This window comes from Lipophrys pholis, assembly GCF_963383615.2.
Source record: "Lipophrys pholis genome assembly, chromosome: 13".
In the NCBI taxonomy this organism is placed as follows: Eukaryota; Metazoa; Chordata; class Actinopteri; order Blenniiformes; family Blenniidae; genus Lipophrys; species Lipophrys pholis.
The window spans coordinates 13,213,047-13,237,396 of NC_137632.1; the positions used below are offsets into that span (position 1 = coordinate 13,213,047).

The 24,350-nt window shown below is 39.4% G+C and overlaps 1 protein-coding gene across 1 annotated transcript; it reads right to left on the reverse strand.

Moving 5' to 3' along the window:
* Positions 1-484: 484 nt before the first annotated feature.
* Positions 485-22,500, reverse strand: scn1laa (sodium channel, voltage-gated, type I-like, alpha; the record flags this gene model as incomplete). The annotated part of the gene is made up of 26 exons (XM_080477773.1): positions 485-3,445; positions 3,542-3,812; positions 3,909-4,009; positions 4,101-4,242; positions 5,403-5,459; positions 5,543-5,809; positions 7,331-7,453; positions 7,627-7,800; positions 8,163-8,317; positions 8,402-8,534; positions 10,226-10,687; positions 10,847-11,203; positions 11,356-11,529; positions 11,646-11,884; positions 11,986-12,109; positions 14,011-14,382; positions 15,430-15,699; positions 16,453-16,659; positions 18,222-18,363; positions 18,722-18,788; positions 19,366-19,620; positions 19,912-20,003; positions 20,357-20,485; positions 20,584-20,672; positions 20,761-20,895; positions 22,237-22,500. 26 exons carry the CDS (start codon positions 22,498-22,500, stop codon positions 2,247-2,249), a joined length of 6,000 nt encoding a protein of 1,999 aa, XP_080333899.1. The 3' UTR covers positions 485-2,246.
* Positions 22,501-24,350: the final 1,850 nt, after the last annotated feature.

Below are 24,350 nucleotides of genomic sequence, written 5' to 3' on the forward strand. Positions count from 1 at the left end.
AACGTCGTTCAGGGCAAATGAACATGACAAATAATCTCCAGAGTTGATTACAAAATACAAATGGGAGCAAAAACCTATTCATCAAGTTCTATTCAATTCAGGGTTGTATGAGGGCTGACCGCACGCACGCACTCTCTGTGTCAAATGCAGCAGTATAAGTCCTAAACATATAATTGGCATGGAGAGAATGAGAGAACACCACTTCATACAAACAAAAAAACCAAAAAAAACATTCTGCAGCAATTAAAATGGACATTTCTGAAAAATGTAACATGCAGAAGACACAAAAAATGATTTGTTAAATAACGTAAGGACACACTGTTAAAGAAATCCTAAAGGCAAGATTTGTTTTTTAGAAAGTTTAGAAAAAAGAGTGACCAGGTTTGCTATGAGGATGTTTTTGCTGAATTGCCCATTTACGATACATACATGCATGACAGTTTTAATGTTGAAATGAATGAATGTTGTAGGCATGCTTGATGCACATCTTTATTTTTTTCAGGTTTTCAGTGAAATGGATTATAGCAGTGTCTCTCATGCACTTTGTCATACACTACAAGCATTATGCATATAAATGTTGGAAGATGTTAAAGTCTTTGTAATCAAAACATTCTTTCATTATGTATAAAGTACAGAATAGGTACTGAACGTTTTAATTACATGCAAAACAGAGTTACATGAATGGAATTACACTCCTATAACATGGATCGACAGATACAGCTGTGACACAGTCTGGGGTGGACCTTGTGGGAAGTGAGTGAACCGAGGCAAATATCACAACAATAGAAAATGTAAACAGAATTAGGAAATAGCAAAGGGCACATGAGATGTGTGATGCCATATCCTTGAGACCACTCGAGTGTTGAAAGCCATTGTTCACCCATCCGAGATATTTGTCATGATAAATAAAATGTAAACTGTGAAACAGCAGTTTACGGAGCACGGAAATCTAATCCTTTTGTCGTTATTTCCCAAATACATAAATCATAAATATCACCTGTAGTCTAACATAGGGCTGTCTACTCTGAACTAATATTAATGCTAGTCTTTATGGACATTTTCAAATGCACAGACTTTGTCGGATGTATTATTTTACTGTCTCCTCAGTACAACTGAAAACAGTTGGTATATTTTCTTTTGAATAACCAGTATCGAAATGAATCGCCCAGTATATGTCACAATTTCTTTATAGAATACCAACATGACAAATAAACATGGAGGAACAAAAAAAAAATTATAAAATAGAATAACAGAAGTGCTGAACTTTGCAAAACTTTTCAACTTGAACGGATGCTTCCGTCCCCCAAAGACACAATCCTACCAGCCTTGTGTGTTGTGTAGCAGGAGTCATTACTTCCAGTGTGCAAATCCCACTTTTAAAGAGTCTTCAGTTTGGAAAGTCTAGTCCCTTGATAAAAGTTTGTACATATAAAGGGGTGGAGTGCAGGAGACTGACATGACATGGAAGGATTTGGTGATTCAACAATGTGCAAATTGTATCTGCCAAGGTTACTGCCCTGACACTGATCAACATAATCAAAACTCTTGGCTGTATTTGTTCAAATGGTTGTCGGTTGAGGTGATTTTACTGTAAAGCATTAGAAACAGCCATGTCATGACTATACTTTGCATCATTAAACATTTTGGATGAGAAGAGAGCATTTTGGAAATAGCACACTCTTTACATGCATAATCATGGAGACGTTCATGCAGAGTTACATCTCTAATCAACCAGTAATGTGGCATGGTTTCCTGGATTTGTGAAACTAGTTAACAAGGCGAGCCTCTAAGCTTTTTATACCTGAAGGAAAAACCCCTTTTGAAGAGTAAAAAAATGTATAAAAAGTCAATTAATCAAACTATAAATCTTTAAAGTAATAACATCAAACATGTTTTTGTGAAAAATAATTAGGTTAAGTAATACAACAGTGATATAACAATAATTCAAGACACTGGATAGCAGAACTAGCTGCAATAGAAGTTAAAGCATCAACTAATGTGTCTTTCAGAACACTTTGAATAACGCTGTCCATCTCCACACACCTGAAGGAGATCCTTCCTTTGCACAATAGCGTGAATGACCCGCTTTTCCAATTCAGGCACCAACTTCGAGAATCAAGTAACCACCGTCAGTTTGGCATACTTATCCATATCGGTGGAGTCACAATAGATCTCATAGTCGCTTTCAAAAGTTGTAAACATTTTGTCATTGGTTAAAATGTCTGTGTTGCCTCTTTAACTTTTGTTTAATTATCTTGCTCTGTGACATCTTTGCTCACAACCTCCTTTTCGCTTTTGTCTTTTTCATATTTGTTGTTACCATTCGTTGCGGCACTGTTGAATTCAGGGCGCAAAGCCGTTGAAGGGGTCAGTTCACTTTTATCAGCAGAAGAAACATCTTTAAGTTTGTCTGTGACAAGGTCTTCTTTGTCACTGTGATTTTCATTCCTTTGAATGTCAACACTGGATGTTTCACAGGGACTGAGGGCCTTTCCTAGATTTTGCTTTGCATACTCTCTGAAAGCTCGCTGGATGACAAGAGCAGACAAGTCCTCCTGTTTACGACGGAGGGTGGTGGTTATGGGTTCATAAGATACTTTTGAAGGATTTGAAGCCATGAAACGCTCCTCCATCTGCTCTCTCAGGATGTCCATCTCTCCACCCTCGCCCAAAACACGTTTTGTGAACGCAAACAGGATGTCTAGGCAATGGATGCGCTCACCGCTCACCATAGGTAAATCCATAGAGATCAGTTCAAACTTGTTAGGCTTGGCTATGCGTAGTGGCGGGGCCAACGCATCTGCAAAATCTGCAAGCTTACTGTACTCCATGAACTGCGTTGCACGAGGATCAAACTTTTCCCACACCTCGTAAAACATCTCAAAATCGTCCTCGCTCAACGGGTCAGCGCTCTCCTCAGTGGCCACACCAAAGTTCTCCAAGATGACTGCAATATACATGTTTATCACAATGAGGAAACAGATGATGATGTAGCTCACGAAGAAGGCGATGCCCACTGGAGGATTCCCACAGTTCCCTTTAAAATAACTGCCAGGATGTTCAATTTTAGGGTCACAATCATCTTCGTGTCTGTTAAGAATGGGAAATAACAGGTTATCCCAACCTCCCGAGGTCGTGATCTGGAACAAACAGATCATGCTGTTGCCAAAAGTCTCAAAATTAAAAAGGTCATCGATGCCTCTTTCCCGCTTGACATAAGCAAAGGTTGACATGCCAAAGATGGCATAAATGAACATCACCAAGAAGAGCAAGAGACCGATGTTGAACAAGGCAGGAAGTGACATCATCAAGGCAAACAATAGCGTGCGAATTCCTTTGGCACTTTTGATAAGGCGAAGAATACGACCAATCCGAGCCAATCGAATGACTCTGAACAAGGTTGGCGAAACAAAATACTGCTTTATCAGCTCTGAGAGCGACATCCCTGGAGGAAAAAAAACAAAGAAACACGTCACGGGAGGCAGCCAGACAAATTGAACAATTAAAAAAAAGTAAAATAATAAATACAGGTAAGACCTACCGATGATTGAGAGAATAACTACGATGAAATCAAACACATTCCATCCATTTGTGAAATAGTACTGGCGAAGCGAGATCATCTTTAACAGGCACTCTCCAGTGAAGATGGCTATGAACACAACATTGATCTTGCCGAGGACCTTGCTCTTCTCATCAGACTGGTCGGCCGTTTCCACCATCATGGCAACCATATTTAGAGATATCAGAACCATAATTACAATTTCGAACGCTTGTTTTGCGGTGAAGTCAAAAATGTATCCTTGAATCTTGTTCTGAAATAGATAAAAAAATAAAAAAAAATGTTTCAGATGCTTCGAAAAAACGATCACACACAGAAAACAGATGCAGTTATAATTCAGGTTACATACCGATGGCCTGGGAATTGGTTTTTGTGGCTTTTTTGAGCCAAGCTTTTTCATGGCATTGTAGTATTTCTTCTGTTCTTCTGTCATAAAGATGTCCTGACCTCCTAAGTAAAGAGAGCATGCGCAGCACGTTAAATCACGGCTAAATAACACAAGTCAAAATATCTCAAATAGTGTTGAATGTGGTTGTAATACTTATCTTTTTCTTTTGCTGATTGAAATTATCTATGATGACACCAATGAAGAGATTGAGAGTGAAGAAGGCTCCAAATATGATAAAAACAACAAAATATGCATACATCTTCAGATTGATCTCATATTCTGGTTGTTCGTTTGGCTATAATTGTGGGAGAAATGGAGATATTTGAACAGTCAAGTTAAAATTGTTTGGATTTGAGCAACAATTGATTTATCAATGACAAAAAAGCTCTATGACGTTATTTTCACTGTTACCTAATGCGCCATTACAGCCACGTAGAGATGTAATTTTTCTAATTAAATGTTTTGTTTCGACTTATCTGTAAGATGTGGAATCACACTCTGGAGATAATACTGACTTGAGGTGGAACAAGTCCAGGCTAAGAAGATGAACAAGCCTTACCAACTCTCCCCTAATTTCCACTCTCCACAACTACCTGCAGGCTGCTGATTTGTGCTATCAACTTAATCCGAAATGAATGTCGGCTCAATACTTGTGAATTTCATGCTATTTTGCTTTTCGTAAGCTATGAAAGTCAAACTACTACGCATACTCAAGAAATGTCAACATTATAGAGCCTTTAAAACAGTTATTATCCAACTTGCTACCAACCACGATAATCATCTCAACTGGCGTAACATACGCCGATCAGTGATAACCTGTCTAATATTGTACTGTTCCCTTTATGGAGCCCCATACACAAAATGCAACATCCATTTTATATTGTAACACCATTCTATCAGAACTACCATTAACTTCTGCAGCAATTTGAACTTTAATAATTTGTTGTATCGCACCACACTGGCCATGCTGTATTCCCCATGTGCATCTATAAACCTTAGCCCTCTATGAACCCGTGGACGGTTCATTTCTTTTCTGTCCTTTGACACCTTTTAATAAGTACTGACTGCTCCAGACAGGGAACACCTCATAAGAGCTGCTGCACAATTGACAATTCTCTGATTGTATTAAAATGGCTTTGCTTTTCACATCCCCAAAGCCAGATCTCGAGTGAGATAGACCAGGATAAACCCTATCCTGGCTTCACCATTTTTTCAGAGTTATACAAGAGGACGCATGAGAAATCACAACGCTTCAAGCTCTTTAAGAGAAACACACAAACTGTGCAAACAACTACAAGGAGAGCCCCATAATGTTATGGATTAAAAACAGGAAACTGCATAAAAATACACATTCTTTCATTTGGTGTTACTCTTGCATCAGAGTCCTACAGAATCATTATACACTTTATCCATTAGCATTAACAATTTGAAAAAAGCAGGAAAAAAATGCATTACCTTGTTTGGAGAGTCCACAGCGGCATACATAATGTCCATCCAGCCCTTGAAAGTGGCCTGTTTCGAAAAGTACAGAAAAAAATAACATATTGAGAAAAATAATTGTTCAAAAATCGAACATTTATGTGATAGTTACTTACCACTTGCAGGAGAGCAAGGTAACCCATGCCAACATTGTCAAAGTTGACTCTGAGGTTCTTCCATCGGGCATCCTCCATAGTACAGTTCCAAAGACCTTTCACGGTGGTCTTAGGCATGGGCTTCCCTGAGGTTTTGTTCATACAACTGGAGAACTTCCCCGCAAATAAGTTAACTCCCATGATGCTGAAGATGAGCCAGAAGATGAGACATACCAGGAGCACATTGAAGATGGAAGGAATGGCTCCCAGCAGGGCGTTGACAACCACCTGCAGGTCAACACACAAACACAAGTGTATGTGCACGGCAGGTCAGGGTGCAGATGCGCAACAAAAAACACTGAACTCTGGTAACGGTCAGAACAGGAAAGCACAAGAGTGAATGTTGTTGTACCAACATGCACATCAGTATGATCTCAGCACAGCTATGACTAACACCAAAGGTCAAATACAAAAGCTGTGAGGTAAATAATTTGGGGAAAGAACCAGGAAAGCAGGCAAGACAATGATGAAAAATCTGTACTATTTATATATATATATATATAAAAAAGTGGTTTTAGTGGGTCACAACTAAACTTTAAAAGAACATTGAAAATGAACACCTTGTAGAGGAAGAAGAATGCCACAAAATGTGATTACTGTAAACAGAAACATAAATAAAGCATAAAAAAATCACATCAAGTAACGCAACGAGCAATATCCAAGACAGTAAAGTTATAATATAAACAAATGTGGTGCTGCTGATGCAGACGAGATGCTGCGCATGCAAATAAGGGAATTCACTGGCTACCACGTGAGGGAAAACAGCACTATGGATCTAGACCACCACAATATGAATGCAGCTGATCAATACATAGATTTCAGCAGGCAGCCGACAACTTTCCCCCCTCAATTACGTAAGCCATCTACTCTGGTCAGCTCACACGTGCATACCACAGCAAAAACTATTATATCAGACGTCAAAAAAACATAATTTAGAATGGGTAGTCTTGGCAAATATAACAATTCATTTATTGTCAAGATTTATCCCAGATCAAGTATATTTCTACATAAATGTGACCAAATCAACCTGCCAGCAATGCTAAGGGTTGCTAAATAAAACCTGATTAAAGTTAATCAGTTAAAAATGTTCACCTCTTTAATCACACTGCATTGTGAATAAACAGGAGAGCATACACATGCAATACAGCAAAGTCATTTATTTTTATTTTTTTTAGCTTCAAGACATTTTTGAGAGTTTAATAACACAGACAGTTAGACATTAATAAATAACAAACAGGCAATGATTCCAGACTCTAAATTCATTATAAGGACCATTGATTTCCAGAGATTCCAGCCAATCACAGACGATGCTCATTGGTTCAACCAAATAAATGACAAAAAAAAATCAAAAGTTAAATAAGTATTTGTTTTCTTTTTGGTGTATTTTCAATTGCCTTATCACATGTTTTACAAAAAAAATTAAAAATTTTAATCTGGCTCAAGCCAAGGTTCATTGACAAATGAAAAGGTGCATCAAGTAATTCACTAAAACTAATATAAATCCTGCATCACCGGTGCATAATCAGGAAAGGTTTAGTCTAATCTTAAAGTATTCAAATTAACCATGAGGATAAATAGTGGCTGGATAAAGAGGGTTTGGGAAGGAGAGGATTGTGTCAATTACATGCAACAAATTTGGGGATCGTAGCATTTCTAGGTTGCAGGGAGATCGTGTTTAAATCCAGAGCAGTAAACTGCCAGTCAAGAGTTTACATCTCAGTATATGTGAGAAATGACAGCGCTTCTTACCCTCATGCCCTCAAATCGTGACAGGGCTCTTAGGGGCCTCAGAGCTCGCAGGGTTCTGAGAGATTTGATGGCACCAAGTTCAGAAACCCCTAAAGCGTTGGCTACAAGGCTGACTAATGAGACCTGGAACACACATACATACATCAAATACAGATGTAACATTAAGAGCACAGAAGACACAGAACACATTTAAAGAGAGTAGATATGACACAAGATTCACAGAGCAAAGTTATTTTTTTTATGCAAATCATAATTATAAAAAGTTCGATTTTGTAAACAAGTGTATCTCAACCTACATCAACAATGAGGAAGTCCAACCAGCACCACGCATTTGTAAAATATTTGGCAAATCCATACGCCACCCACTTCAACAGCATCTCCAGAATGAAGATGTAGGTGAACATTTTGTCTGCAAACTCCAACACAGTTTTAATAGTCTTCCTCTTCTCAATGTAGACGTCTTCAAATGCCTGGACAACAACACAAACACAGAGTGTATTTAGTTGTACATACAACCGAATCACAGTCTAAAGTCCAAACCGTCCAAAGAAAACAATGATTCTTAACTAACACGTCCTAAAATCTAGAGCAGACCGGTGGCTTTTATTTCAAAGGCTCTTGCTTTTGTAAGTTGGTGGGAGTGGGTGTGCTGTTGTTTGGCTTCAGATATCAAAGAGGTAACAAAGTTGTGAGATCCTAATATAAAGCAATCTGAGACTGAATATGCAATAAAAAATATGTTATATAAATTCGGTCCATTCATCAAATTCATAGTTTAAGCCAAACTGGATGCTTCCAAACATATTTTAACATTTCCTTTGCTGAAACTTACGAGTGCTCCACTGCTAAGCAGGATCATGAAGATGATGAAGCTCTCAAACCAGTTGTGTTCCACTATTCGAAAACAGGTCTTCCTTAGTGTCCACCACATTTTCCACCAGCCCACTTCGACGTTCACTTGACAGCACTTGAACCTTCGCACACAGCCTGAGAACCGAGAATATGGAAGAGGGCGTTTTGGCTGTGTGAACTCCAGAATTAATTAAAAAGAAAAAAAGGAGCAGTACTCACGAGCTGGAAAGCAGGCGTCGGGCTCCATAGTTTCTTCCAATTCGAAGTCTACAGAATCTGCTCCCTCTCCAAGAGGTAACCCATCTACTGTACTGCCATCAGATGAGCTGAGGTCCTCGTCATCTTCGATGGTCTGCAGACAAAAGTGAGATTGTAGATGAAAAATTGCAATAGCATTGAAAGAGGTTGATGTCTGTCCCCAATGCAATGGCACATAAGCTATTTCTCATATCAATAAGTACCAGGGAATGCGCACAAGACGTCAGATGTACGCTGTATGTTTAAAGCTGGAATTGAAGAAATCATGAGAACCTTTTAATATTATGATTAATTCAGGTGTGAGAAGGCCAAAACATTGTACACCCAGGTTTCAATTTACCCAGAAGTCACACAAAACAAACATCTGTAAATACTCACACAAATACACATGTGCAGTTCCACTATATAACAGTAAGAACATCCAAAATCTACAATTGTGCTTTGCAGCAAGAGAATATTTCAGTTGTCTTCAATGTAGAATTGTTAAGGACTCTGCTTTACTGCTGCTGTTGTTGCCTGGCTTCCTGAGCAGGCTACATCAATCATGAAGACTTGATTAACTCTTGAATGTTAGATATTTGTACATTTCTCCCCCCTCAGCCAGAACTCTAAAATACAAACAAAACGTGTGATAAAAGCATTGTGATTTAAAACGTGACAGTATTTCAACAGCATAGCCATATAGTCTCTCTTTCAGACTGTTATTGTATTGGTTTCTGCAGGGTGTGTCTCCTAATAGCTAGTGGGAGACCAGCTTGAATGTCTTCCTGGAGAATGCAGAAGCGCTCGGCTGCACTGGGACCAGCTAATGCAGTGCAGGGAATGATGTAAGCATGTTACCGAGATATACTGTATGCACTAAAGTCAGCGTGATTGTGTTTGTGCCTCGTTTTGACCTCCTGCTTCTGTGAGATGGACTGTTTGAGAAAAATCCTGTGCTAACTGTGGCACACTAAATATTTAACTCAGGAAATCACTACCAACTATTGTCATCATCATCATCATCATCACGATCATCATGATCATCATCACCATGGTGCAGCACACCACAAGTGTTTTTATGAGAGCCTATGCAAACTGGCCTATGCAATCCAATAAAATGGCACCGCCATAAATCATACTTTTTTGTTACTATTGTTGGAGAAATCTAAGTATTACAACAACAGCAAACAAATCAGAAGGGAAGCAAATAAGGCCAGAGGCTGATCAAGGGTGGAATGTGACTGGGTGCAATGCACTTTAAAGTGCCCTACAAATCTTCTAAAACAATCCTGCTTACAATCACTGCGTTCAAATAATTACTGAAAAAAATGTTTAGCTATTTAATTAAATCAACTGATAGTGGCAAAAACATTAAAAAAAAAAAAAAAAAGCACATTTGACCATTTTAATATACAGTATTTCTTTTTATCCTTTCACTCTATGAGGTTTTCTATTAAGCACAATCCTCAATGGCGCATGATCCCGCCCCCCCAGCACTCAGACATAAATGGCACATAATGCAATCTGCCCACTTGCATTTTCCCGTCTATATGGCCTCTCCTTGTTTTAAAGGGTTGTGGTTATATGGCATCTTTAGGGAAACATCATGACACATAAACATATCTCATTGCTAGGACTGCAGATTGAGGACTAAGTGATCTACCCTTTATACCGGGACACCATCCTTCCCTCGACCAAAACAATACCTCGTAATGCATCACACAAAAAAACTTGCGAATCTTGTGAAGACACTTGTCAAGTTTTTTCATCTCCAGGTATACAAATCCACAAGAGCATCCTCACCAGGTGAAACGCAGCTGCCTCGGAGGAAGCGCTGCTGAAGTCCTCAGTGTTGAGGTTTTCAAAGTCAGACTCTCCAGCAGCGATTGGAACAGTGACAGTCAGACTGGGATTGTAGATGAAAGACATGGAATCATCACTCTTGCTGCTCACAATGTACTTGTCTCCAGTCTTGTCAACTCCAGTCACATCCCCATTGCCATTCTTGAGCAAATGATTGGGGACACCATTTGGTCCTAACGCTTTGTGGAGCTCATCCAGTGGTTTGTCCTCACCCTTCCCTTTCTTCTTTTTGCCCAGACAGACGCTGTTGCAGCCACTTTGAAGAAGTGTCTTGGCGAAGGCAATGCCTTGGTTAATCCGCCCGATAGCGATCTGTAAATTGTTATCACCGTCTTCTTCCGATGCCGCCAGGTTGTCTGCACTGAATGAACTTAGCAGCAGGGCCAGGAACAAGTTCAGGACCTATCCGACAGTGAAATGCAAGATTAATATTCACTTCATAATATCAGACAAAACATGTAGTATATATGAAGCTGCGTCATGAATGATTATTCATCACATTAATCAGAAAAACTTAAGATGTGTTTGACTCTTGAATTGACTGTAAGAAATGTAATGTACCACAAGGTTTCCAATAACCATGACCATCATGTAGACAATGATGCACATGGTAGTTCCAGCCACCTCCATACAGTCCCACATGGTCTCTATCCACTCTCCACAAAGCACTCGGAACACAATGAGGAATGAATGGAGGAAGTCACTCATGTGCCATCGAGGCAGAGTGCAGTCGTCAGAGATTTTACACACACAGTCCCTGTAGCTTTTTCCAAACAGCTGCATGCCCACTACGGCGAAGATGAAGACAATGATGGCCAACACCAGCGTCAGGTTACCCAAAGCTCCCACTGAATTACCAATAATTTTTATCAGTGTGTTCAGAGTTGGCCACGACTTGGCTAACTTGAACACTCTGAGCTGCAAAGAGAAAAATGAAAATCAGAGATTTCAAACACTCCTCCACTCAAAACCCACTTACTTCACATGATATGACATGGCATGTAGTGCGGTGGCAAACAAAAGATGTTCCGAGAAACATGGCATGAATTGAAATGGTTCATCAGACTCACCAGTCGGAATGATCTCAGAACAGACATGCCACGCACGTTTTGCAAGCCGAGCTCAATCAAGCTTAAACTGACAATGATCCCGTCAAAAATATTCCATCCCTCCTGAAAGTAATGGTATGGATCCAAAGCAATGATCTTGAGGATCATTTCAGCAGTGAAGATGGCAGTGAACACCTGCAATAAAACAAGACAAGACATTAATGCAAAAGGATATAACTGTTTTGTGTTTATAGAATTTTTTATTTTGTTTTACACTTTCAACAGTAAACTGAACTAAATAGTGAACTTACCACATTTCCAACAGTCAACATATTTGCAAATGCCTGATCCATTGGATAATGCTCCATGGCCATAAAGAGTGTGTTTAATACAATGCAGATGGTAATAGTTAGGTCCACAAACGGGTCCATCACAATTAGTTTCACCACCTGCTTGATCTTAAGCCAAGCTGGACAACATTCCCAGATGAGAAGCCTCTCAACGATAGTGTACCAGCAAGGAGGGCAAGTTTGTCTTGACTCTTCAAGCTCTATGGGCAAAAAAACAAGCAAAACTCTTTTCAATAAATAATATGTAATCAAAATAGGATTGTCTTGATTTTCTGTAAATGGCATGGTGGACAACCCCTACCCTCCATTGTGCTGGTTATGACGCTCGCTACGCTATGAGTTCTCTGTCTGATCTCTGGGCCCTCGAGGAAGTCCATGAACTCCTGACCACCGGTCGGTTTCTCCTCGGTTTCTGTAGTGTCAGCCTGGAGACACAAACAACTGTCAACAATGCAGCTATAGTTGAGAAAAGCTGTAAGTCAGTACAACAAACAAGAAAGGTTAAAGTGTTGGTGTCAGTATAGTAATCCACTAATGTGAAACTAAAACAACAAACCCAACAACATTGTAAGTACAAAGCTAAAAATGACAGCGAACAAATGAAAGTATGAGGAAATAAACAACTTTTTTGACATTGTTGACAATGGTTAATGTCATTATCATTATCCAGCCCATGTGTCCACAAAGTTTATTGGAAGTTGTTTTAAAGATATATGTCACAGATGGAAAGGTGATCTGGTAATAACTTTTTACCACTTAAAGTCTGTTTATCATGTTCAGGTTTGTGTTTCATGTTTTCTAGTGTGTTTACTGTTTTAGGTGTCGGGCCACTCTGACCTCTTAACGTCTTGCTGATTGTGTCCATCCTTGTCCTGTCAATCCCCCAACTCCCTGCTGTGTATTGTGTATTTTTAAGTCCTGTCACCAGTTTGTCTTGTTCATGTCGGATCCTACTGTGTTTGTCTGATTTCATCCCAACTATTTATTTTTTTGATCTCATCTTTTTCAAACTTTTTTCCATCTTGATTGTTTTTTGGTTTTTGTTCTTGTTTGATCCTATGGATATTGTTGCTTTGTGACTGCCATCCTTTGAAAGGATAGTACACATCCTTGCTTATTTGACTCCAGACGATGGAGTTTTTACCTTGTCGGAAGGTAGGCGCTAAAATGAAAACTTCTTGAACGAGCAGTGAGGAAAATGGCACTGCAGGCTTGATTTATTTGGAAAATTCCATGAATTTGGTATTAGAAACATTTCAAAGATCATGAACAGGGGTCAAAATCAAAACAAACTCGAGTGGGGCAAACCAGTAAAGTGATAACAACAATACATTTTGCCACATTTTAATCTGATGAAAAAGCCACCTTTTAAAAAAACAATGACATTTTAGTCAATGCTTTCTGGTGCACAATAAGCTGGAATAGTTTTGTCTTTGAATTTGATCTGAAACTACGACAGATTAGCTGACTTTGCGCCTTTTGATTCTCTGTTTTTGCAGTCCTGAGTAAGCATACATTTACAAATTCACACTAACAGTATGACTTTAAGGCCAATGCTACTTCTCTGGCACTAAGGTAGGTAGCTTTTGCCGCTGCATCCCTGATGTCTCACCCACCCACTGTTCAGTTCACAAGTGTTTTGTCTGCTTCCCTGACTAAACCAGTACAATCCCAAGTGGACACATTAGCGACAGCTGCTATTTTTGTTGGAGAAATGTATACAAATGTTGATCTTCTTTGTTCGTTTTATACTTTGCAAGGTCATCACAGGGGCCAGATTGGACTGTCATTGGATGGCCACATTTTGTCCACGGGTTATATGTCTGACGTTCCCAGTCTAGAATAACTAGTAATCATGGGAGTGAGCTGACTCAGCCAAATAAAAGGTATGGTGCCTACACTGAAAAAAGAAAATACTTGGATCAACTTAACTAATTGCTTCAATTGGTAACACCTAAATGAATCAAGTTCTTCAAACTTAAATTAATGAATTATTTTAAGTTCAAAGATTTAGGTACTACTAATTGAATTAATTAGTTAAGTTGGTCCAAGTATTTTCTTATTTCAGTATACAGAGGTAGATAAAAGACTGTTTGAAACACAGTCTGTGCTTGTTTCCCTGGTCACAATATACTGCAGTCTACTTTCTCACCAATCTCTAACATTCGCCATGATTTGGAAAACAATCAGCCACAAAACTAGAAGCACAATGTTAATTAGTTTGAATGTGGCCTGTGTGCAAAATGCTATGAGAGAAATCGTTTGACACAAACATGACTATATACAAACGCAAACGGGCAGTTGTGGCAAGGCAACCCTTTCTTACATTGTCTCCAGTGGAGGCCATATCTATCATCACTTTAGGTGGAAGAAGCCCCAGAGGTGATGATGGGAGTGAGTTCCCACCCACTAGAGAGACGATCCCATTGCGGTCTACAGAACTGTGCCTGAGGCCTTTGGGTTGAAGAAGGAGATGTGACAAGAAGCTGCACTGGCTCATACTGCTGTTGTGCCGGTCACGTCTTTGGGGAAGGAAGAAAGAGCCTCTTCGACTCAAGTTGTCCTCAAAAATGCTGTTCTCATCATCTGCAAACTCGTTTTCTGAACGCACATCCGGAGCTTGGCTTCGAAAACTGAAAATGCTGGTTTTACTGTTCCGTCTGGATGAGAGGAGGGGCCCACGAAAACTCAGAAAAGACTAGGAGAGAAAGATATTCTCATGATACATGCTGAAAGCAAGAGCAAGGAACGCTGATGAAAATGATCTTCATGTGCACAGAGGGAAAAATAAAGAGATCTATATGCTGGGAAACACACAGCACAAAGATTAAATAAATATGGAAGTAAAAACATGATGAATGAGATTATTAACAATGATGATCTGGTAAGATCAAGATGATGAAGAAGGAAAGATGATGCTGATGATGACTTTCATAAAGATGATTTTGTATAAAAGACACATTAACACAGTTTAAAATGCATCCCGATGACGACTGGCAACGGAACAACACAGGAAGCGGTCAAAGAAGAAGAGGATGATGATAATGATGATGATGGTGATGGTGATGATGATGATGATGATGACGACAAAAACAAAAAAAGTTACTGATACTGCAGCATAAAGATGTTGAATATGGGTTCATCACATCACAAAAAAACCAACCCCAAACAATAATAATGCAATAAATATATAATCTGATAAATATCCTGAAATCTAACGATTGTAGCAATGCTTACCCTTCACAAACGTCAGTTAAACCCACATGTAATTGTAAAATCCAGTTATTTATCTATTCTGCCTGTCATTGATTTAAAACGGCAGTTAACTCAAAAGCATTAGTCTGCCATTTGTCAAGCTGCTTTTCAAGTGTCTGGATTACTATACCAAATCCAAATGAGATCATAACAAACTGGACCTTTGATTTATCTTGATGAAAATATCAGTGTCGCTATTCATTATTCATTTTGGAGCAACATGCCAACAGCTGCTGACAGATTCTTTTCGTGAGTCTGTTTTAAAAAAAATGGTCTTTCAGTCAAAAAAGTGCAGATAATATAGCTTGATATTACAGCTTATTGTGTATTATTCTGAAATTAGGTGTAAAATGATACTACAGTGAAGTACAGTGCATAGTTAAGATTTAAAGGACTTAATTTAGATGGATGAAGCTGAAGGCTGACCCAAAGTTCAAGAGGACCAACAAGATATGAAGTGAATTAACCGTTCGGACAGATATTGTCATACCTGGTGCATGGGTGAGCATTTCATCTCATAGCTGAGCAGGTTTGCGTCCACAGAGAAGCGGCAGTGAGTCCTCTTGAAACTGTCCTGTGATCCAGATTTAGGAACATTTTCATCACCTCCCTTTCCTTCATCCTCCTTCCTTTTTCTTCGTCTGTTGCGTCTCTCTTTAGCACTTTTCGAACTCAGCTTGGATGCGTCAGAGGAACTTTCAGTGCCGCCACCTTTATTGCTGGCCTCCCCGCCTTCTCCCGAGGCTGCAGCTGCACTCGCCTATAACAGGGAAGAGAAGGTGAGATGGGACAGAAACGAGGGGAAAAGTTTTAATTTTCACACTTTAGAGATTAAATAGAATTGGTGCTGTTGTTCTTCGGTGCATCTATGATGGATTTCTGTCTGTCAGGATTGTGCCAGTCATACAATCACAGAGCGACTGCATATGAGACGGGTAATATCTTATTTGTAAAAAGACATACAGACACTCAGATGCGTAACGCAGGTTTAAAATCACACAGTGTGCAATGAATCAATGTAAAATAGCAGCTAAAAACATTATTATACTCCTTAAGTACAATCCCTCCTCAAAAAAACATCAAATCAACCTTTTTTTTTAAATAGAAATCAAAGCAATCAAACTTCCAAAAAGGATATCAGTATTTTATTGTAGACATGTCGCATTGTGATGTGAAGAATCATGGACATATCTTAAGTTGTATTATTTTCTTTTAATCGCTTAACAATCCAGTAGAAATATTTTTTAAACACAATTCATTGAACTGAAGCTGGTTAGTTCAGTTTAAAATTGTTACACACTAAATCAACATGGACAAATGGAAGCAAACGTTGTTTTATTTTCTCAAGAGAATATGCGATGTCACATATTAGGTGCACAGTGTGGTTGTAGACTGACTTATGTTGCTCTGTCTTTTACAGAGTGCATGTAAAACACTTGCTGGTTGGAAAAAGTAAATACTCACGACGATACAGCGTACACTGTATTTGACACCTTGCAATGAATTAACGTACCTGGGCTTCTTCTTGCTGCCGTTTCAGCTGGTCGAGCATGGCCTGAAACTCCTCCTCCTTCTCTTTAGCTTCCTTTAATGTTGCCTGGCTCTGCTCCTCGTAGGCCATAGCTACCACAGCCAAGATCAGGTTGACCAGATAAAAGGAGCCAAGGAATATAACCAGCACAAAAAAGATCATGTATGGCTTCCCGGCTGCCCTCAAAGTCTGGAATGAAATACACACGTTTCAGTTCCTATTGCACTCAACAATGTGCCATCTTGTTTTTCCAATGTTGATGATGAGTCATTGCAGCATCCAGTTATACCTCTCTCCAGTCCTCTGTTTTTGGCCATTTTATTGATATTGTCGATGTCAATGGCTTCAATCATTGTTTTGAATCTTAACAATCAAATCAGCTTGAGACCAACGTTATAGTGACTCACTACATCATCTTGTGGTACAAAGTCATACTGCTGAAGTAGACAGTGAGTTCAGGCTGGTTAAAGTGGACTTACTCACAAGATACTAATACATGTTAGAGATGACACAGTGACTACTTTTACCTGACATTTTATGGAGTGTATAAGACAATTTTATAATCTTTTCAGCTAAAATATACAGTTAAAATGACATTACACGTCAAACGATCGTATAAGCTGTTCTGTGGCCAAAATACATGATTATAATTATGTTGTGCTCAAATGTATATCACTGTCTGTTACTCAATACTATGTGTATCCCTAATACGTTGTCTGAACGTTATCTTGTCCAGATGTCAAAGCTCATAATGTGAATCCGACATTCACACCTTCTAATTTGCCCATAGATGTCAATGTAAGTGTATGATGGACCGTGCCTTCACCAGCAGTCAGCTCGAACAGGCTCCTGCCCCATATGACCATAAACTGGATAGAGTGATATAAAGGATGGGTGCAGCCCATTAAATCTCACACATATTTAAATCATGATAACGTTTTCTAGCACTAGACCAGATTTACACAACATTCTACTATCATCTTCTGGTCAAAGTAATGCTGAGGAGGTCCAGTAACTTAGGTGAAAAATACAAATGAAATTCAAAATTGCAATATCTCTTGTTGTTGTGATCACCGTTGAGAAATGGTTTCTTTCCTGTATAAGAAAACGTTTCTCTTTTTTTTTTTTTCATTTGAACTAGACTTTAACTTGGAGATCTTTCCATTTCTGTTCTATATCCTGGATAATAGTGGCCATAACCTGAGCAAGACCATGAGTGGATTGCCCCAGAGCCGGCTATCCAATTATACATGGCGCTAAAAATGTTTGCTCATGGAAGCGTGGCTATATTACTGTTTGCTTTACTTGTTGATATAACAATGTTAAGCAGTGACCTATTCATAGTACACCTATTTGCCTTTTTAAAGCTATTCAGGCAGTGTTTGCTTGAGCATCAGAACAACTAATCTTTTTTTTTTTCATAGGAGCAAGATGCACCTGCACAGCTTTTAGAAGTTTGTTAGAACAGGATGTTCTGAATATTCTCTTTAATACTAATATTGTGGCGGAAGAATGCACATTGTCAACACAAAGGGCAACGCCTGGTTATGTGTTTAGCAAAGTCATCGTAAATACAGGATCTGGTACCATATATAAGAGTGAATAGTTTCTGTACATACTGAGTGACACTGCCCGATAAAATGAACCATGTGAGATCTAAAGTGATACTTATTACAAGTTATTAACCAAACCGAAAAAGAAAAGAAAAGAAAGAAAAAAAAAAGGCCAGAATGGGTTTTGCCATTGCCCACCTGCTGGTAAAGGTTTTCCCAGTAATCCTGTGTCATCAGTCTAAAGAGAGAAAGGAAAGCCCAACCGAAGGAGTCAAAGCTGGTGTAGCCATAGTCGGGGTTCCTCCCGATCCGGACGCAGGTGTACCCCTCTGGACACTGCCTGTATGAAACAGGGTTTACTGAGCTCAGAGGAATTGTGGTGCTTAGTGCATAGTGCTGTTGATACATAAGCTATGCATAATATCACAGTTCTGTGGTATAGGGATTTACAGCTTCTCTGCGCCCACATTTGACAAAACATTATGGTGAAGCAAATCACTTGTGGACACACCCACTGTTACAGAATGGAAGTATTCTGTTGCTTGATATTCTAGAAAAATCAATTATGGTTGTCTTTAACATGTACAAGTGAAATGTTGACAATTTTAGAATAGTCAAAGCCTCAAGTCCACCCCTAGGGGGTCCCAGACCCCGGGTTGGGAAACACTGCTCCAATAGATAGAACATCGCTGGCTTACCCAGCTCCACTGGCATTTCCACAAAGCAGTGGATCTTTGGGTTTGTCCGGGAGATAATAATGGTTATCTGACAGGGAAAAAGAGAAATTAAGTTTTAATACGGTGTGGATTTGGCGGGTTGTCGATAAGAAAACTAAAAACTATAACAAAACTGGAATGACAATATTATATAAAGCTACACAACATAGTGGAGATGAGTCCAAGACAGCATCAATATATCATGTCTTCTGTGAATTCCCTTAAGACAGATGTCAATTAAATTCCGGTTCAAAGTCCCTTAAATCAAAGACACAGCAAGAATTCATTCTTTCATTTGAAATGCTGTAAATCTGTATGAATCTGTGCCTGGCTCATCGAGCATGCAGTTCATAGAAATGAAATATGTAATTACATGCTTGATGAATGTATATTTTTGCTAGACACAACTACTGAAATAAAATAAAGACTAGACTTGAAAAGAATTGAGTTGAATACAATAAATTGAGTTTTGACAAATAATGATAACAATGATCAAAACAATTATTCTTAATAACACTTCTAAAGCACATAATGTGTAAGAACGTCATTTCTACAATATTTTGGCAGCTTATTTTTTCCCCAAACAAAAGATTAAGCTGTGGCAGAACAGCGAATAATCAACTCACTTTTGTCGAGTGCATACTCTTCCCAGTTGAACCCATTTTCCTGGCTGGCTTGTAGATTTGTTCCATTCGTGGTATTTGATGCATTATTTGCGATGAACGTGTGATTTGAGTTCCGTATGCACTTTTGCTGCAAATGGCCCATGAAGAGTTGTAACCCCACTAGCGCAAACACGCTCAAGCAGAAGACTGTGAGGATCATTACATCAGCCAGTTTCTTCACTGACTGGAACAGTGCGCCAACAATGGTCTTCAGACCTGCCAGATCGAAAAATCAATTATTATTTCAAGTAGGTAGGATGGACAGCATAAAGAATAACAGCAGGCATATGCAAACAATAGTAAGTAATGCCAATCCAGTAGGTATTATCTTTAGGAGTATCATTGCTCTCTCACAGTCAGAATTCCAAAGGACAGCTGATGTGAAACAGGATCAAAATCAATCGCGCACGCACGCACGCACGCACTTATGCAGAAGTTATCATATAGATCGCATCTCCACTATTTGTATTAGAGTAGTCACATTATAATGTTGCAAATACTGCTTACCTGGGATGACTGAAATGGCTTTCAAGGCTCTTAACACTCTGAATGTGCGCAAAACTGAAAAATTTCCAAGTGGTACAACTTCTGTTAGATACCTGCAAGAAATAATCAAAGTTCTTGATTTTAGACACACACTGGAAAACATTTCCCAGCAAACGTTTTATGTCACGTTCAGAAGATTAGGTGAAAAACAAAACAAAACAAAACAGTTTGAAAAGATCTCACATGGTCTTTCAACAATATGATATAAAAGAATCAAAGAACATTTTGAGCCAGAAAGGAAAATGAAGTCACAGCAGCCTCTTCTTTTCAAACTTAAAACAGGTGTGTGTTTTTTATTTCTTTCACAAATAATAACAGATCTCTACACAACCATATTGGTTAACATCTTGTCCACATGTCCAAATGTCCGGATTTGACTGTATTTCAGTAGGATTTCTATACTCACGCCATGACGATGACGCAGAAATCCAGCCAGTTCCAGGGATCCCTCAGAAATGTGAACTTTCCTATACAGAAACCCCGAGCTAAAATCTTAACTAGGGATTCAAAGGTGTAGATTGCGGTAAATGTGTACCTGGTGGGAAGAGAAACAGCTTTCAGTCCAGTCTCTCGGTCTTACTGTTTGTTTTTGTTAAAATGTGTATGATTGAGTGAGTCCAAGGAAATACTTACTCGACATACTTTGCCCAGTCAGGCGTCTGACTAAATGTCATAAATACACAGTTGGCGATGATTGTGCACATGATCACCATGCTGAACAATTTGCATTCAGTTGTCAAGGAAGACACTTAGCACAATAAATCGATATTGCAACAGAATCAAGAACAAAACAGCAGTCATACTTATCACTTTGATGAAAGGATATGAGTGTACCAGAATCCTAATTGATATTCTCCTAATTAGGTTGAAGGGGCTCAGGAGGTACAAGGCAGGAGCGGCATTGAAGCGAATGATGAACTTCCCTTTATTTAATACTATGAAAGTCTGAGAGGAAAAGATAAAATACAATTATGCTCTGTGAGTAACTTGCTGTGTCTCATTATGATTCATCAGAATAACATGTTTTACTTTCAGCTAATCATACAAAGTCATTTTGTTCTATTTTGCACATCACACGTATTGGAGGAAGAATCATTTAGGGCCTTGACTAAAACATGAAAATGCAGATAATGCCCACATGAAAGTAAACATATTAGTTTGCTTGCAAAAGTATTCATACCCCTTGAGCTTTTCAACTTTCTGTCACATCACAAATGTAAATTCGTTTTGTTGGAATTTGACGTGAGAGACCAGCCCAAAGTGCCACATAATTTTGATGTGGCAGGAAAATGATGCATGGTTTTCAATATTCAATAAAAATCTGAAAAGTGTGACATGCAAAAGTATTCATACCCCTTCACTCCGACACCCCAGAAAAAATCCAGTCCAACCATGTGCGGTCAAACGTCACCTAGTTAGTAAAAATAGTCCACCTCTGTGCAATCTAATCTCAGTGTAGATCCAGCTGTTCTATGAACCGCTCAGGCATTCATTAGAGAACATTTCTGAACAAACAGCACCACGAAGACCAAGAAATACACCAGACAGGTCAGGGAGAAAGTTGTGGAGAAGTTTAGAGCAAGGTTAAGTTCTAAAAAAAAAATATATCAAGCTTTGAAAAGAGAAGGGACAGGGACGCTGGTCAGAGATGATGTGAAGATGAATGGAGCCAAATACAGGGCAGCCTCGAAGGAAAGCCTGTTACATTCTAGAGAAGATCTAAATCTGTGGCAGAGGTTTAACTTCCAGACCTTAATCCAACTGAAAATCTCTGGCACGACTTGAAAATTGTTGTTCGGAGATGATCTCCCTCCAATCTGTCTGCGCTTGAGCTGTTTTGCCCAAAAAATGGGCAGAAATCTAAACGCAAAGCTGGTAGACATATACTCCAAAAGATGTGCCGCTGTGATTACAGCTAAAGGCTCTACAAAGTATTGTCTCAAGGAGGCTGAATACTTATGCACGACACACGTTTCAGTTTATTTTTATAAAAAAAAAAGAAAAAAAAAAAAGAAAGAAAACCATGTAGCAATGTTCTTCCACGTCACAATTATGTGGCACGTTGTGTCGGTCTATCACATCAATTCAAAATGAAATACATTTACATTTGTGTTCAAGGAGTATGAATACAATTGGAAGACATTGAGAGGTCAAATGATGGAAACTAAGTGAACTCTGTTTGCAGAGGGACGACTTTTAGCCAAATCAATCAAAAGAACTTTTCACTAAAAACTAAAGTTTGAACCTTGTGTTTTCAAGTTCCTGTTGGACATGAAGTAAACATACTTTCTGATTACAGTAGTAGGGATCCAGGTCCTCCAGCGGTGTCGACACCATGCCTCTAGGAACGTCCCCATACAGAAGAGGGAGGGATTTGCCCGCCTCCAGGTCGATGCTCGGCTTGAGCTCATTGTCGTCATTTCGTTTTTTCTTCTCTCCCTTTGGCTTCTTGGCATTCTCCTCAGCGATCCGCCTCTCGATGGTTTTGAGGGACTCACGACTAAAAGGGCGGAAGCTGTCTGGACCTGGTGGTACAAGCAGCTGTTCCATCTTTTCATCCTGCACCTTCAGAGTGAGCAGCTAGCCGCCGACATGAGACGGGCCTGGAGAGTCAGAACAGATATACAGTATGTCCCTCAATGATAGTTTAAAGTGGGGGTCCTCTGGCACAAATACAAGTTTTCTGAATAATGTACATCCATTATTGAGCCTGAAGTCACAGGGTTCAGGGGTGAATCCCAGCTAACAATGGATGAAGGCAGATTACGCTCAGAGCAGGTCATCAGTCCATCACAGTGACATCACACGACAACAGACAACCACGTACGCTCATATTCTCACTTGTCGTCACTTTTACAGTCACCAATCAGCCTCAAATGTAGGTTTGTGGACTGTTGGAGGAAACTCATGCAAGGACAGGGAGCACACACAAACTCTGCACAGAAAGCAAACAAGTGCAAACGCAGGATTAAACTGGGGACCATCTTGTTATGTGGTGAGAAGCCCGACCACGTGCAGCCCTGCGCTGATTCCTCTATAGATGATTGACAAACACATATTGATAAACAAACTCTGTGACTCAACAACTATTTTAGGAAAAGGAAAGAGGATTGTTTTTTTTCCTCTTTATCAATGATCACTTCAGGAAGAGAAAAGCTATAAAGAGCCAAGAAATGGCGGCCACACACACGTGAACTCCTTCCAGCTACGATAAAATTAGATCTAATTATCTGCCTGCCGGTAGATAGAATTAAGATTTGACATGACAATGATCGATTCCAGGTGAAATTCTTGGACCCCTCCACCATCCCTCAAAATGGTAATAGTCTGCTCTTCCCTCAGAGGCTGTGACACGGCAGTGGGGGGAAAAAGATCCATCCAGCTAATAGACCTGACTGCTATGATGTGTTAGGAAGACCTATGCGGTATTAAATATGAATGCACTACAGACTGCAGTGCGTCTACTTTAGGTTCCCTGACACAAAGAGTTTTGATCTGCCTCATCCCAATGCAACAGTGTAAGAGGATACTTCCACACGTTGTGTGGCAATGAATCACATGCCAAAAATCAATCACAAACTCAGTGGTCAATCAACTGTCCTCAGCACTGAACTCTGCATGTGTGACGTAAGCGCAGCAACAAAGGGAGTGCCAGTGATGTGGGGGGGAAATAAAAAAAGAAAAAAGACTATTTTTAATGTTCAATTCAGTCCACCTGCCCACTATTGTATCAGTCCCTGTTTTACTGTGGAGCAGACCTGACATGTGGAGGTAAGGACTCCACAAATCCTAGCAGCAGATTCTTTAAGTGCTTTAAGTGGTTTAAGTTGTGAGGTGGGCACCTCCATGTGACCACATGCATCAATGAGCTTTGGGTGCTTATGACACCCCGTCACCAGTTCATAGCTTTTTCCTGCCTTCGGCCACTTTCTGATCTTTCTCCGTCGCAGTCATCTAAGCATGATTATTTAATCTCTTCCAAATCCTTAACTCTGTGCATTTGTCTTGCTTCCGTCTCATCAACTTTAAATACAAAAAGTCTACCTGCCGTCTAATATATCCAACCCACTAACAGGTGCCATGATTAAGAGATCATTTTTATCACTTCAAATGTCAGTAGTCATAAGGTCATGGCTGATTGAGGTATTTCTCTGCAAGTGGTGAATGAGATTATTATCAGGCTGAAAACAGTGAAGCTTTTATTTCCGCTCAGATGTTTCTGACCTTTTTAAAAACGGTTATGGAAGCTGGGTATGGACACATAAGAGGAAAGGCAAAGTATGCCTGCACATTTCCAATTTGCCTTGAGTTTCTGACATATTTGAGCAAGTTAAGCATTATTGTTGTCAAAAGAGACTCTTTTTTTGGTTGTGCACAGAGATGCTGTGCCATTTGAATGC